The sequence below is a fragment of the Epinephelus fuscoguttatus genome, linkage group LG24 (genome assembly GCF_011397635.1).
Source record: "Epinephelus fuscoguttatus linkage group LG24, E.fuscoguttatus.final_Chr_v1".
NCBI lineage: Eukaryota > Metazoa > Chordata > Actinopteri > Perciformes > Serranidae > Epinephelus > Epinephelus fuscoguttatus.
In genome coordinates this window covers 46,557-61,953 of record NC_064775.1, presented here as the reverse complement: position 1 = coordinate 61,953, position 15,397 = coordinate 46,557, and the positions used below count along the sequence as shown (strand labels likewise).

At 41.7% G+C, this 15,397-nt stretch overlaps 1 protein-coding gene across 1 annotated transcript in view; it reads left to right on the top strand.

The window, feature by feature from the left end:
* Positions 1-15,397, top strand: part of xdh (xanthine dehydrogenase) — a 48,877-nt gene that overhangs the window by 10,727 nt on the left and 22,753 nt on the right. The window contains exons 3-13 of the mRNA XM_049570605.1: positions 1,326-1,422; positions 1,539-1,647; positions 3,377-3,503; positions 3,629-3,690; positions 10,511-10,603; positions 11,220-11,300; positions 12,160-12,304; positions 12,410-12,502; positions 14,394-14,545; positions 14,776-14,869; positions 15,156-15,265. Of these exons, the coding sequence (XP_049426562.1) occupies positions 1,326-1,422; positions 1,539-1,647; positions 3,377-3,503; positions 3,629-3,690; positions 10,511-10,603; positions 11,220-11,300; positions 12,160-12,304; positions 12,410-12,502; positions 14,394-14,545; positions 14,776-14,869; positions 15,156-15,265 (1,163 nt within the window). The remainder of the gene's footprint in view (positions 1-1,325; positions 1,423-1,538; positions 1,648-3,376; positions 3,504-3,628; positions 3,691-10,510; positions 10,604-11,219; positions 11,301-12,159; positions 12,305-12,409; positions 12,503-14,393; positions 14,546-14,775; positions 14,870-15,155; positions 15,266-15,397) is intronic.

Sequence of the window (15,397 nt, the reverse complement as noted above, 5' to 3'; positions counted from 1 at the left end):
AGTCAGATGTTTGTTCGTCTGATCAGATTTGTGGTGCAACAGAAAGATTTTCAGATTGAAATAAGAAAGAGTGTTTTATTTTGAAAGGACTGTGTCTTGCTGAGCTGTGGACACAACAGTTCATGTTTGGTTTATTGATGTTTCCATGGAAACCTGATGAGTGACTGTGAGGTCAGTGACCGTCTGTGATGTCATCATCAGCTGATCAAAGTCCAAACAAACTTCAGACCTGGAACCTCTTCATGGATGTCAGGAGACGCCTCGGTGTCCTCAGTGTCCTTCAGGTCTCCTGTTGCCATGGTTACTGTCCTGGGAAGTCCTAAAGACATTCCAGGACTTATTGTATAAACAGCTCAGGTTACAGAGCTTTCCTGGATCCTTTTCAAGGACCCTGGAAACGTCTCAGACACCAACATGGAACTGGTTCTGTTCCTGAGCCTGATTTAAAACCGTTCAGATTAACTGGTTCACATCCTGAAGATTCAGATCTCACCTGGAGCCAAGGACACACCAGGTGTTCTCTGACCAAACTTTCAGTGATGTCATCAGTGGGTGTGTCTTAAAGAGCGTTTAGTGTCTCATTGATTTGTTACAGTGATCTGATGGAAACCTGCTGGGGCTTTAAATCGCACCGAGGTTTAAGAATCCTCAACAGAACCGGTTCAAGAACCAGAGCAGGTGTTAGAGGATGCCTGGAACATCCTCAGGGACCTGTGGTAACTTATGAGAGCCTTTTGAGGGTCCTCAAGGACTCCTGGAACACCTGAAACCTCCAGGGAAGGTAATGAGGCTTCACTGGAACGTTCTCAAGGTCAACTGGGATGTTCTTAAAGAACCCTAGAACCTCTTTGAGGACAGCTGCCCGTCCCCTCCAGGTGTCCATGTGGGGACAACTCATCTTAGATGTCCCCACAGAGACATACTGACTTTGAGGTGTCCATTTATGATACACAAAAATGTTTCCAGCCTCTGTCAGCTCCGCTAAAATGTTCGTGTTCAGGAGGAGTGACCTTACAGCTGTCCTTTTGAGGACGGGGCATGTGGACAGAAGTTGAGGATGAGCAGAAATGTCCACAGATATGGATGATTATTAAACAGCAGGTTAAATCTAAACAGTCTGAAGGTCAGAAAGACTCTGAGAGCTGAAGAAGATCCGACAGAGCTGTTAATGTACACTCACTGTGTCTCTGTGTGTCCCCTGTCTGTCCTCTGTGTCCTCTCTGTGTCCCCTCTGTATCCTTTCTGTCCTCTTTGTGTCCCCTGTGTGTCCCCTGTGTGTCCTCTGTGAGTCCTCTGTGTGTCCTCTGTGTCCTCGGTGTCCTCAGTGGGTCTAACTGGGACTAAACTGGGCTGTGCTGAGGGAGGATGTGGAGCCTGTACCGTCATGTTGTCCAGATACCAAACACACACTGAGCAGCTGCTGTATCCTTCAACCTGTGTGTGTGTGTGTGTGTGTGTGTGTGTGTGTGTGCAGTCATGTGACCCAGTCCAACATGTTAACATCACAGCTGATAAGGTATCTTTGACCTAATGTTCAGTCATTACGCCATCAACGCCTGTCTCGCCCCGCTCTGCTCCCTGCACCTGGTCGCCGTGACAACTGTGGAGGGCATCGGCAGCGTGGCACAAAAACTACATCCTGTCCAGGTGAGACACAAACACACCTGTACACGTCATGTCCTCTTTTTTTCGTGTCACATAAAGTCCAATTCAGAACAAAGATAACATGTGTTGAAACAGGAAGCTGCTGTCAGACCTGCGTGTTGACAGGAAGTGACCGCCATGAGACGGCGTATCATCTCTAGTCAACAACTCTCTGTGCTTCTGATTTGTAACGTTGACAGGAAGTGACCGCCATGAGACGGCGTATCATCTCTAGTCAACGACTCTCTGTGCTTCTGATCTGTAACGCTGACAGGAAGTGACCGCCATGAGACGGCGTATCATCTCTAGTCAACAACTCTCTGTGCTTCTGATCTGTAACGCTGACAGGAAGTGACCGCCATGAGACGGCGTATCATCTCTAGTCAACGACTCTCTGTGCTTCTGATCTGTAACGTTGACAGGAAGTGACCGCGATGAGACGGCGTATCATCTCTAGTCAACGACTCTCTGTGCTTCTGATCTGTAATGTTGACAGGAAGTGACCACTCTAGTCAACAGCTCTCTGTGCTTCTGAGCTGTAACGTTGACAGGAAGTGACCACCATGAGATGGTGTATCACCTCTAGTCAACAACTCTCTGTACTTCTGATCTGATTTGCAGCTTTTCAGACTTACTTTGTGTCTGAATATAATTTGTAGTTTCTTTAAATCTGTGGTCATTTTGACTTGACCAGCGGACTTCACTTCAAGCTGACTGGTTGTTGAAACAGGGGACATGCTTTAAAACCAGCCGCCGGCCATTTGACCAGCTGAATGTCAGGCGACACCATCAGCCTTTTCTGACACATTTGTCTCATCTCTGATCTTTGGTCTGAACTGGACCCTAGAGAGGATAAGGTGTCCCCGAGGGGATGTTAACAACCCTAAGGGTTCCCCAGGTGGACACCTGGGGACTTCCTAGGGATGATAACGACTCCCAAGTGTCCCTATAGAGACACTATTGACTCCCAGGTGTCCCCATAAAGACAATAATGACTCCCAGGTATCCCCATAGAGACACTCATGACTCCCAGGTGTCCCCATAGAGATGATAATTCCCAGGTTTCCCCATAGAGACAATTATGACTCCCAGGTATCCCCATAGAGACAATAATGACTCCCAGGTATCCCCATAGAGACACTCATGACTCCCAGGTGTCCCCATAGAGACACTATTGACTCCCAGGTGTCCCCATAGAGACAATAATGACTCCCAGGTATCCCCATAGAGACACTCATGACTCCCAGGTGTCCCCATAGAGACACTATTGACTCCCAGGTGTCCCCATAGAGATGATAACTCCCAGGTATCCCCATAGAGACACTCATGACTCCCAGGTGTCCCCATAGAGACACTCATGACTCCCAGGTATCCCCATAGAGACACTCATGACTCCCAGGTGTCCCCATAGAGATGATAACTCCCAGGTATCCCCATAGAGACACTCATGACTCCCAGGTGTCCCCATAGAGACGATAACTCCCAGGTTTCCCCATAGAGACAATAATGACTCCTAGGATTCTTCACTGGGATGTTAATAACTCCCAGGTGTCCCCATAGAGACAATAAAAATTTTTCTTTTGAATTCAGTGTCCAGGTGAACAGCTGAGGTGGACTCAGTAATCAGGATGATCGATTATGTCACCACAGCTGTTGATGAACGCAGTTTTCAGATTGTTTGATGACCTCGTTCTAAATGGTTTTTTTTTTTTTTTTTTTTTTAAACTCTCAGGAGCGAATAGCCCGAGCTCATGGCTCACAGTGTGGTTTCTGTACTCCAGGGATCGTCATGTCCATGTACGCTCTGCTCAGGAACAACCCTGTCCCCAAGATGGCCGACGTGGAAGAGGCGTTTCAAGGTGAGGCCAGTCACCTGAAACTCAGTCGTTAGTCAGACGTGTCCTTGACCTTTGACCCTCAGACGTAACCGACATGTCCTCAAAGGTCCATGAAATATTAAAACTTTATTTATTTTGTATTTCAGGAAATCTGTGTCGTTGTACTGGATACAGGCCGATACTGGACGGATACAGGACCTTCACCAAGGTGACACACACACACTGTAACACACACACTGTAACACACACACACACACACACACACACACATTGTAAAACACACACTGTAACACACACACACACACACACACACACACACACACACACACACACACACACACACACACAACACAAGAAGGAGACATGTCACATAATATTTTAATCACTCGTGATTTACGTATGCTTTTTATTTTGACTGAAGGAGGAGCTTACACATTTAAAGTAGTGCATTTTTATTCATTTTAACTGCAGAATTTTTACAAATTCATTTTCAGGGTTCAAATTCAGGGTTTCTTTAAAACTTCTGGCTGAATCTTATTCCTTTTAATTTCTGGCAATTTCTTTTCTTCAAAATGTTTTGGCATGTTTTCTTTTGAAATGCTTTTAAATTTTGCCAAAATTGTAAAAAGTTTTGGTAATTTTTTTCCTTTATTTATTTATTTATTTATTTATTTATTCATTTTTTCCTTCATAACATTTTATGCTCTTGGCATGTCTTCTTTAGATGCATGACCTACCAATACCTACACTCTTCCATAAGTGGGGTCAAAAATGACCCGAATTAGAATCAATCAATCAATCAATCAATCAATCAATCAGTCAATTTTATTTATAAACCCCAATATCACAAATCACAATTTGCCTCACAGGGCTTTACAGCATACGACATCCCTCTGTCCTTATGACCCTCACAGCTGATCAGGAAAAACTCCCCAAAAAACCCTTTAACGGGGAAAAAACAGTAGAAACCTCAGGAAGAGCAACTGAGGAGGGATCCCTCTTCCAGGACGGACAGACGTGCAATAGATGTAGTACAGAACAGATCAGCATGATAAATTAACAGTAATCCGTATGACACAATGAGACAGAGAGAGAGAGAGAGAGAGAGAGAGAGAGAGATGCAGGTAATGACAGTAGCTTACAACAACATTATTGAAAGTAATAATATTATAGTTATAGTTCTGGCTACTGTGGTACAATATGTTGAAAGTATGTATTAATATCTGGCAGTATACATGTGTGACAATAGTCATATGTGTATAATAACAGTAGAAGTATGACTAATGACTAATGATGGCAGCAGCAGCAGGAGGCATCTGGCAGGACCACGGCAGCAGCACAACCACACACGTCACGCTGTCCAGGCACCGCTGTGATATGAGTTAATCTGAGAGACAGTGGAGCACAAAGGCTCCGGAGAAGAAGCCGAGTTAGTGACATCCAGAATGGCCGGGTTAGCTAGATGCAGTAATAGGATACGAGAGAGAGAGAGAGAGAGAGACAGAGAGAGAGAGAGAGAAGAAGAGAAGGGGCCCGGTATATTATAGGGGGGTCCTCCGGCAGACTAGGCCTAAGTCAGCCTAACTAGGGGCTGGTACAGGGCAAGCCTGAGCCAGCCCTAACTATAAGCTTTATCAAAGAGGAAAGTCTTAAGTCTAGTCTTAAATGTGGAGACGGTGTCTGCCTCCCGGACCGTAACAGGAAGATGATTCCACAGGAGAGGAGCCTGATAGCTGAAGGCTCTGGCTCCTGATCTACTTTGGAGACTTTAGGGACCACGAGTAACCCTGCGTTCTCAGAGCGCAGTGTTCTGTGGGATAATATGGCACTATGAGCTCTCTAAGATATGACGGAGCTTGACCATTTAGAGCTTTATAAGTTAACCAGTAGGATTTTAAGTTCAGTTCTGGATTTTACAGGGAGCCAGTGCAGAGAAGCTAAAACAGGAGAGATATGATCGCGTTTATTAGTTCCTGTTAGTACACGTGCTGCTGCATTCTGAATTAGCTGGAGAGTTTTTAAGGACTTACTAGAGCTACCTGATAATAGAGAGTTACAGTAATCCAGCCTTGAGGTAACAAAAGCGTGGACCAATTTTTCTGCATCTTTTCAGGTCAGGATAGGCCTAATTTTTGCAATATATTACGCAGATGAAAAAATGCAGTCCGTGAGGTTTGTTTTAAATGACAATTAAAAGACAAATCTTGATCAAATATTACTCCGAGGTTTCTTACGGTAGTGCTAGAGGCCAGAGCGATGCCATCTAGAGAAACTATGTCATCAGATAAAGAGTCTCTGAGTTGTTTGGGGCCAAGAACAATAACTTCAGTTTTGTCTGAATTTAACATCAGGAAATTGGTGCTCATCCAAGTTTTTATGTCTTTAAGGCAGTTATGGAGTTTAGTTAATTGATTACTTTCTTCTGGCTTCATCGATAAATACAACTGAGTATCATCCGCATAACAATGGAAATTTACAGAGTGATTTCTAATGATGTTACCTAAAGGAAGCATATATAGAGTAAACAGGATTGGTCCGAGCACAGAACCTTGCGGAACTCCAAAACAAACTTTAGTACGTAAGGATGGTTCATTGCGAACGTCAACAAATTGAAAACGATCAGATAAATAAGATTTAAACCAGCTTAGTGCAGAACCTTTTAAGCCAATTAAGTGATCCAGTCTCTGCAGTAGAATTTGATGGTCAATAGTGTCAAACGCCGCACTAAGATCTAATAAAACAAGTACAGAGACGAGTCCTTTGTCTGAAGCAATCAGAAGGTCATTTGTAATTTTAACTAGAGCTGTCTCAGTGCTATGATGCACTCTAAATCCTGACTGAAATTCCTCAAATAGATTATTATCATGGAGAAAATCACACAGCTGGTCTGCGACTACTTTCTCAAGGATCTTTGACATAAAGGGAAGATTAGATATTGGTCTATAGTTGGCTAACACCTCTGGATCCAGGGTGGGCTTTTTTAGTAGAGGAATCAATGCGTGTTATGTGATAAACTTAAGCAATTTCTTTCATTTTGGTTAAAGATGATGATTTGTATTATATTTTGGTCAACAAAATAATGATTTCATGTTTGACATGTTCATTTATCACTTTTATTAACATTTTGACAACTAATGACATAATTGAATAATCAATAATAGTATAATAGGCTACCTAACGGGTTAGATTTTATTACAAGGAAGCTAGAAATATCATAGTAAGTCTGCTTATCTCTACACAACAAATGCAGTAATGAACTACACACACACACACACACACACTTACTAATGACATCATTGAATAATAAATAATAGCATAATCGGCTACCTAACATGCACGCACACGCACGCACGCGCACACACACACACACACACACACACACACACAATAATGATAAGACTGTATTACAAGGAAGCTATAAATATCATAGTAAGACTGCTTATCTCTACACAACAAATGCAGTAATGTTAGCTAGCTAACATTACAGTACTAACATTACATAGTAGTTAGCTAATTAGTACCTACATTGTAGTTAGCTAACACTACTAACACTAGCTAACTTAGTTAGCTAACTACAAAGTAGGCTAATTTGATGACAATAATACTATATTTTATCACACAAAAGTCACGGATGTGGAAAACAAGTTCATATTTTATAACGTCATATGTATTCCAAGATATAAAACTAATATAATACTAACATGTCTGCTGCTGTATAAAAATGCTCCTGGGTGGTGAGACTACTGGCATTAGATGTCTAAATGCAACAGTAAATGTATACCTGACAGTCACAGTGGATAAGAATCAAAGATTCCTAGGTCTAACCCTTGATATTCCATAGGAAATTCTTGGGGTCACTTTTTGACCCCACTTATGGAAGAGTGGGGTAGTGATCCAAAAACAACAATTTCTTAAAATGTATATAATTTTTTTTAAAAATGCAAATGGCTTCATGTCAGAAACATGTTTTATGAGGAATACCTGGAATATGAAATAATAAAAACTTTTAATTCCATAGATAATGAAGAAAAACAACCCCTGGGATCATTTTTGACCCCACTTATGCATCTAAGGGTTAACATTTACAAATTTGATTTGTTTTGTTCAAACATCTTTCCAAATTTCTGACGGTCCTTGAATACATAATATGCTATAAATAAATATCAGAATTTATTGTACGGCTCACTAAATATTTGTCCAAAAATGAAGTGTTTGAACAACAAGAATGACTAAGACTTTATTTAACTTTAAAGTTTTAACTTTCAAACATCAAAAATGCAAAAACTGATTAACAGAGGAAGGCGGAGCCACACATTAGCCATGCCCCTCCTCTGATAAATACAGTGCAGTCCCTTAGATCATCTGATTTACTCTGCAGCATCTGGACGACTATGTATGTATATACGGTCTATACGGACACAAACTTTATTTAAAACAGTCTCTACAGACACAAATGAACTTTATTTAAAACGGTCGCTACGGACACAAATAAACTTTATTTAAAACGGTCTCTACAGACACAAAAACTTTATTGAAAACGGTCTCTACATACACAAACTTTATATAAAATGGTCTCTACAGACACAAATAAAGTTTATATAAAATAGTCTCTACAGACACAACTAAACTAATAAACTTTGTTTAAAACGGTATCTATATACACAAATAAACTTTATTTAAAACGGTCTCTACAGACACAAATAAACTAATAAACTATTTAAAATGGTCTCTACAGACACAAATAAATTAATAAACATTATTTAAAATGGCATCTACAGACAGAAACAAACTTTATTTAAAACGGTTTCTACAGACACAAATAAACTAATAAACTTTGTTTAAAATGGTCTCTATAGACACAAATAAACTTTATTTAAAATGGTCTCTACAGACACAAATAAACTAATAAACTTTATCTATAATGGTCTACAGACACTAATAAACTGATAAACTTTATTTAAAATGGTCTCTATAGACACAAATAAACTTTATTTAAAATGGTCTCTACAGACACTAATAAACTGATAAACTTTATTTAAAATGGTCTCTATAGACACAAATAAACTTTATTTAAAATGGTCTCTACAGACACTAATAAACTGATAAACTTTATTTAAAATGGTCTCTACAGACACAAATAAACTTTATTTAAAATGGTCTCTACAGACACAAATAAACTAATAGACTTTATCTATAATGGTCTACAGACACAAATAAACTAAAACTTTATTTAAAATGGTCTCTACAGACACAAATGAACTAATAAACTTTATTTAAAATGGTCTCTATAGACACAAATAAACTAATAAACTTTGTTTAAAACGATCTCTACAGAAACAAATGAACTATTAAACTTTGTTTAAAATGGTCTCTACAGGCACAAATGAACTAATAAACTTTGCTTAAAACGATCTCTGCAGACACAAATGAACTGATAAACTTTGTTTAAAATGGTCTCTTCAGACACTAATAAACTAATAAACTTTGTTTAAAATGGTCTCTTCAGACACAAATAAACTAATAAACTTTGTTTAAAATGGTCTCTACAGGCACAAATGAACTAATAAACTTTGCTTAAAACGATCTCTGCAGACACAAATGAACTGATAAACTTTGTTTAAAATGGTCTCTTCAGACACTAATAAACTAATAAACTTTGTTTAAAATGGTCTCTTCAGACACAAATAAACTAATAAACTTTATCTAAAATGGTCTCTACAGACACAAATAAATGATTAAACTTGATTTAAAATGGTCTCTACAGACACAAATAAACTAATAAACTTTATCTAAAAAGGTCTCTACAGACACAAATAAACGATTAAACTTGATTTAAAATGGTCTCTACAGACACAAATAAACTAATAAACTTTATCTAAAATGGTCTCTACAGACACAAATAAACTAATAAACTTTATCTAAAAAGGTCTCTACAGACACAAATAAACGATTAAACTTGATTTAAAATGGTCTCTACAGACACAAATAAACTAATAAACTTTATCTAAAAAGGTCTCTACAGACACAAATAAACGATTAAACTTGATTTAAAATGGTCTCTACAGACACAAATAAACTAAGAAACTTTATCTAAAATGGTTTCTACAGACACAAATAAACTAATAAACTTCATTTAAAAAGGTCTCTATAGACACAAATAAACTAATAAACTTTATCTAAATTGGTTTCTACAGACACAAATAAACTAATAAACTTCATTTAAAATGGTCTCTACAGACACAAATAAACTTTATTTAAAATGGTCTCTACAGACACAAATAAACTTTATTTAAAATGGTCTCTACAGTCACTGTGTTAAATGATGGAAACAAAGACAGACCATAATACTTAAGTCAGGGCATGTTGGGGAGTCGCCTTCCTGTTTACAGAAATAAGGCCAACATCATCTCAACTTCATCCTAACCCTCATTGTTCTGGCTACTCTTGCGTTAAAAAAATGTAAAACTAGCAGAGTAGTCTTCTGAGGAGGAGGTCTATGACTCGCTAAATAATAAGCACTCGCGGAGATCTTTCCAGGTTCAAAAAGGGTGGTGAATTTATTTACATAAACAAAAATAATCTCCGTGGTTGACTTCATACAAAAAACAAAACAAAAAGGTTAATTTAGCAGTAGATAAAATGTCTCACTCCTCACTCCTTCAACACAAAAAGCTGACAGCCCCGGACCCAGCTGTACTCTATCCTTAATCATAGGAGGAGGAGGGCTGTGAGCTGGCTGAAAACAATCAGAATAAATTATCATTTATCTGCAATATATATAATCTACCACTTCCAATAATTAATCAACATTATTACCAGCATTATTTTCATTTCCAAAAAATTAATAAATATGAAAAAATATGAATTGGCTCCAACACTCATTCATTCATCCATTCATTCATTCACTTTCATTCATTCATCCATTTACTCACTCACTCACTCAGCCCCGACCTTGTTCCAGTCTCTGTAGAATCAATCTGATTGATCAGGTTCATCGATCTGGTTTCATGGCATGTTTTCGTCTCCAGGAAGGGGGGTGCTGTGGTGGCAGGGGGCGGGACACCGGCTGCTGTCTGACCAATGGGAGCGCAGCAGAGAGACACTCGCAGGAAGTCAATGATGTAAGTCAATCAATCAATCAATTTTAGCCCAATATCACAAATGACAATGACAATTTGCCTCACAGGGCTTTACAGCATACGACATCCCTCTGTCCTTATGACCCTCACAGCTGATCAGGAAAAACTCCCCAAAAAACCCTTTAACGGGGAAAAAACGGTAGAAACCTCAGGAAGAGCAACTGAGGAGGGATCCCTCTTCCAGGACGGACAGACGTGCAATAGATGTCGTACAGAACAGATCAACATGATAAATTAACAGTAATCCACATGACACAATGAGACAGAGAGAGAGAGAGAGAGAGACAGAGAGAGAGACAGAGAGAGAGAGAGATGCAGGTAATGACAGTAGCTTACAACAACATTAATGAAAGTAATAATATTATAGTTATAGTTCTGGCTACTGCGGTACAATATGTTGAAAGTATGTATTAATATCTGGCAGTGTACATGTGTGACAATAGTCATATGTGTATAATAACAGTAGAAGTATGACTAATGACTAATGATGGCAGCAGCAGCAGCAGGAGGCATCTGGCAGGACCACGACAGCAGCACAACCACACAGTATCACGAGTAATGTTTCTGACGTTAAATTTTATGTTTTGTTTCTCTGCAGGAATCGACGTCTTTATTCAGCACTGCCAACTTCACGCCCTTTGACCCCACACAGGAAGTCATCTTCCCTCCTGAGCTCATGGTAAACAACAAACAATAAACAACAAACACAAACAAAGAGTCAGGAGATTAAATCAGTTTATTTTAACCTGACCTCATTAAAGACGACTCACCTGAGTGTGGACAGAGAACCACATGTTCACAACAGGAAGTCATCTTCCCTAGCCTAAACAACAAACAAACAATAAAAACAAGTGTGTAAACTCTCTTGTTAAAGACGACTCAGCTGAGCTTGGACAGAGAACCACGTCATCAGATGTCTCAGGTTCTGCGTCAGGTGTTTACAACAGGAAGTCACTGACGGTCATTTGTCCGCTCCCCAACATGCTAACTTCATATTAACATGATGACATCATTGTCCCTCTGTGACTCAACGCTCACACACACATTTGTCTCCGATGGCCATCCAGAATGTCTGTCCACGTGTCCTCTGAGGACGTCTGTCCAAGTGTCCTCTGAGGACGTCTGTCCACGTAACCTCTGAGAACATCTGTCTGTGTGACCGTGTGTCTTCTTAGGGCATCTGTCCACATGTTCTCTGAGGACATCTGTCCATGTATCCTCTGAGGACGTCTGTCCGTGTGTCCTCTTAGGACATCTGTCCACGTGTCCTCTGAGGACGTCTGTCCATGTGTCCTCTGGGGACATCTATCTGTGTGACCGTGTGTCTTCTTAGGGCATCTATCCACGTGTCCTCTGAGGACATCTGTCCATGTATCCTCTGAGGACATCTGTCCATGTGTCCTCTTAGGACATCTGTTCATGTATCCTCTGAGGACATCTGTCCACGTGTCCGCTGTGGACGGACACACGTTGACACACACACACACACTCTGACTGTCCTCCTGTTGGTTTGTCCGTCTGTCCGTCCTCTGTTCCAGTCTCTAACCAAAGGTCAGAGGTCGTCCTCACTGTCTTTCCATGGCGACAGGACGACATGGCTGCAGCCCGACAGTCTGGATGAGTTTCTGCGTCTGAAGTGGAAACATCCCGATGCCCGAATCGTCGTGGGAAACACCGAAGTGGGTTAGTGTGTTTACTCATTTGTTCATTCATCCACTCATCCATCCACTCATTTATCCATTCACTCACTCACTCACTCACTCACTCACTCACTCTGTGTGTGTTCAGGTATCGAGGTGAAGTTTAAGAACATGGTGTATCCGGTGATTTTGGCGCCGACGTTCGTCCCTGAACTGAGCTCAGTGACTCAAACTGACGACGGTGAGTCTGAGAGTTACTGCTAAACTTCACCTGAGGACACAGCTGAGGCTCAGAGGTAGAGCGGGTCGCCCCACCTCCTCCAGTCTGCAAGTGTCGGACTGTTCAGCCAAACGCAATGGTTTAACCTCCAGAGACCTAATGTAATCGTGGCACCTTTTATTGCAGCCTCGGCCACCTGCGTGTGAATGTGTGAATGTGAATGGGTGTATGTCACTCGTGGCATAAAGGCAGTTTGAGTGGCTTGAAGACTAGAAGGGAGCTAAATAAGTACAGTTACCTCCAGAGGCCTGATATAATCACACCAAACGTCCCGATGGTTTAACCTCCAGAGACCTAATGTAATCCCACCAAACGCCCCAATGATTTAACCTCCAGAGACCTAATGTAATCCCACCAAACGCCCCGATGATTTAACCTCCAGAGACCTAATGTAATCGCGCCAAACGTCCCGATGGTTTAACCTCCAGAGACCTAATGTAATCCCACCAAACGCCCCGATGATTTAACCTCCAGAGGCCTAATGTAATCCCACCAAACGCCCCGATGATTTAACCTCCAGAGACCTAATGTAATCCCACCAAATGTCCCGATGATTTAACCTCCAGAGACCTAATGTAATCGCACCAAACGCCTCGATGATTTAACCTCCAGAGACCTAATGTAATCGCGCCAAACGCCCCGATGATTTAACCTCCAGAGACCTAATGTAATCCCACCAAACGCCCCGATGATTTAACCTCCAGAGGCCTAATGTAATCCCACCAAACGCCCCGATGATTTAACCTCCAGAGACCTAATGTAATCCCACCAAACGCCCCGATGATTTAACCTCCAGAGACCTAATGTAATCCCACCAAACGCCCCGATGATTTAACCTCCAGAGACCTAATGTAATCCCACCAAACGCCCCGATGATTTAACCTCCAGAGGCCTAATGTAATCCCACCAAACGTCCCGATGATTTAACCTCCAGAGGCCTAATGTAATCGCGCCAAACGTCCCGATGATTTAACCTCCAGAGACCTAATGTAATCACACCAAACGTCCCGATGATTTAACCTCCAGAGGCCTAATGTAATCCCACCAAACGCCCCGATGATTTAACCTCCAGAGACCTAATGTAATCCCACCAAACGTCCTGATGATTTAACCTCCAGAGACCTAATGTAATCCCACCAAACGCCCCGATGATTTAACCTCCAGAGACCTAATGTAATCCCACCAAACGTCCTGATGATTTAACCTCCAGAGGCCTAATGTAATCCCACCAAACGTCCTGATGATTTAATCTCCAGAGGCCTAATGTAATCCCACCAAACGTCCCGATGATTTAACCTCCAGAGACCTAATGTAATCGCGCCAAACGTCCCGATGATTTAACCTCCAGAGACCTAATGTAATCCCACCAAACGTCCCGATGATTTAACCTCCAGAGGCCTAATGTAATCCCACCAAACGTCCTGATGATTTAACCTCCAGAGGCCTAATGTAATCCCACCAAACGCCCCGATGATTTAATCTCCAGAGACCTAATGTAATCCCACCAAATGTCCCGATGATTTAACCTCCAGAGGCCTAATGTAATCACACCAAACGTCCTGATGATTTAATCTCCAGAGGCCTAATGTAATCCCACCAAACGCCCCGATGATTTAATCTCCAGAGACCTAATGTAATCCCACCAAATGTCCCGATGATTTAACCTCCAGAGACCTAATGTAATCCCACCAAACGTCCCGATGATTTAACCTCCAGAGACCTAATGTAATCGCACCAAATGTCCCGATGATTTAAGCTCAGATAGCTCAGGTTTCTTTCCATCTTCATGCTCACGTGGTTGATCGTCTAGAACCAAACTGAGACACCAGTCACACTTTGTTTGTTTGTTCAGGTGTGGTGTTTGGTGCAGCGTGCACTCTCAGCCACATGGGGGCAGTACTGAAACAGGCGGTGGAGACTCTTCCTCCTCATCAGACCCAGGTCTTCCTCGCTGTCCTGGAGCAGCTGCGCTGGTTTGCTGGGATGCAGATTCGTAACGTGGCGGTGAGTTGCAGCATTTCTGTGTCCTCTTTGTGGGAAAGTTATTAATCAGAATCACATCAGAAATATTGAGTCAATGATCGTCAAGAAACTGAACCAGGTAGGGAGTTCAGGGGCCCTGGGAGAGCAGACTAAAGTGTACATTTAGGAAGTGTAGGAGTGCGGACCAGAGTTCAGACTGAATGAATCAACAGGAAGTGAAATAAAGTTTTATATTGTGTTTTCGTTTCCAGGCTGTCGGTGGAAACATCATGACCGCCAGCCCCATATCTGACCTCAACCCTGTGTTTATGGCCGCGGGCTGTAAACTCATCCTGAGGGACAAAGGTATCACACACACACATCTTCAAACACACACACACACACACACACACACACATACACACACACAGATTCTGTGAAAACAGTGGTGGTGCATTCACTGTCTCTGTCAAGAGGCGTTCAGGTGACTCCCTCTTTACTGTACCCACAGCTAGTTTCTATATATCCTACAGCACCTAAAGGCAACACAGGGTTCATCCTCCCAGACCTACTGACAGGTCTTTGAATGTTTCCTAATGCTGTTAAACCACTGACCTCTGACCTCTGACCCTGGTGTATGTCTGTGTGTCAGATGGGAGTCGTGTGGTTCAGATGGATGACGGTTTCTTCACCGGTTACAGGAAGACAATCCTGCGACCACAGGAAGTCCTGGTGTCCATCGAGATCCCGTACAGCAAAAAGGTAGAGACACATTGCCACGGCTATGGCTGTTTGTCACCTAGCAACCACTGTCTGTCACCTAGCAACCACTGTCACTGTGCTGTGCTTCATGGCGGTCTGGACTCTGACGCCGGTGGTTTTGTGTTCTTCCTG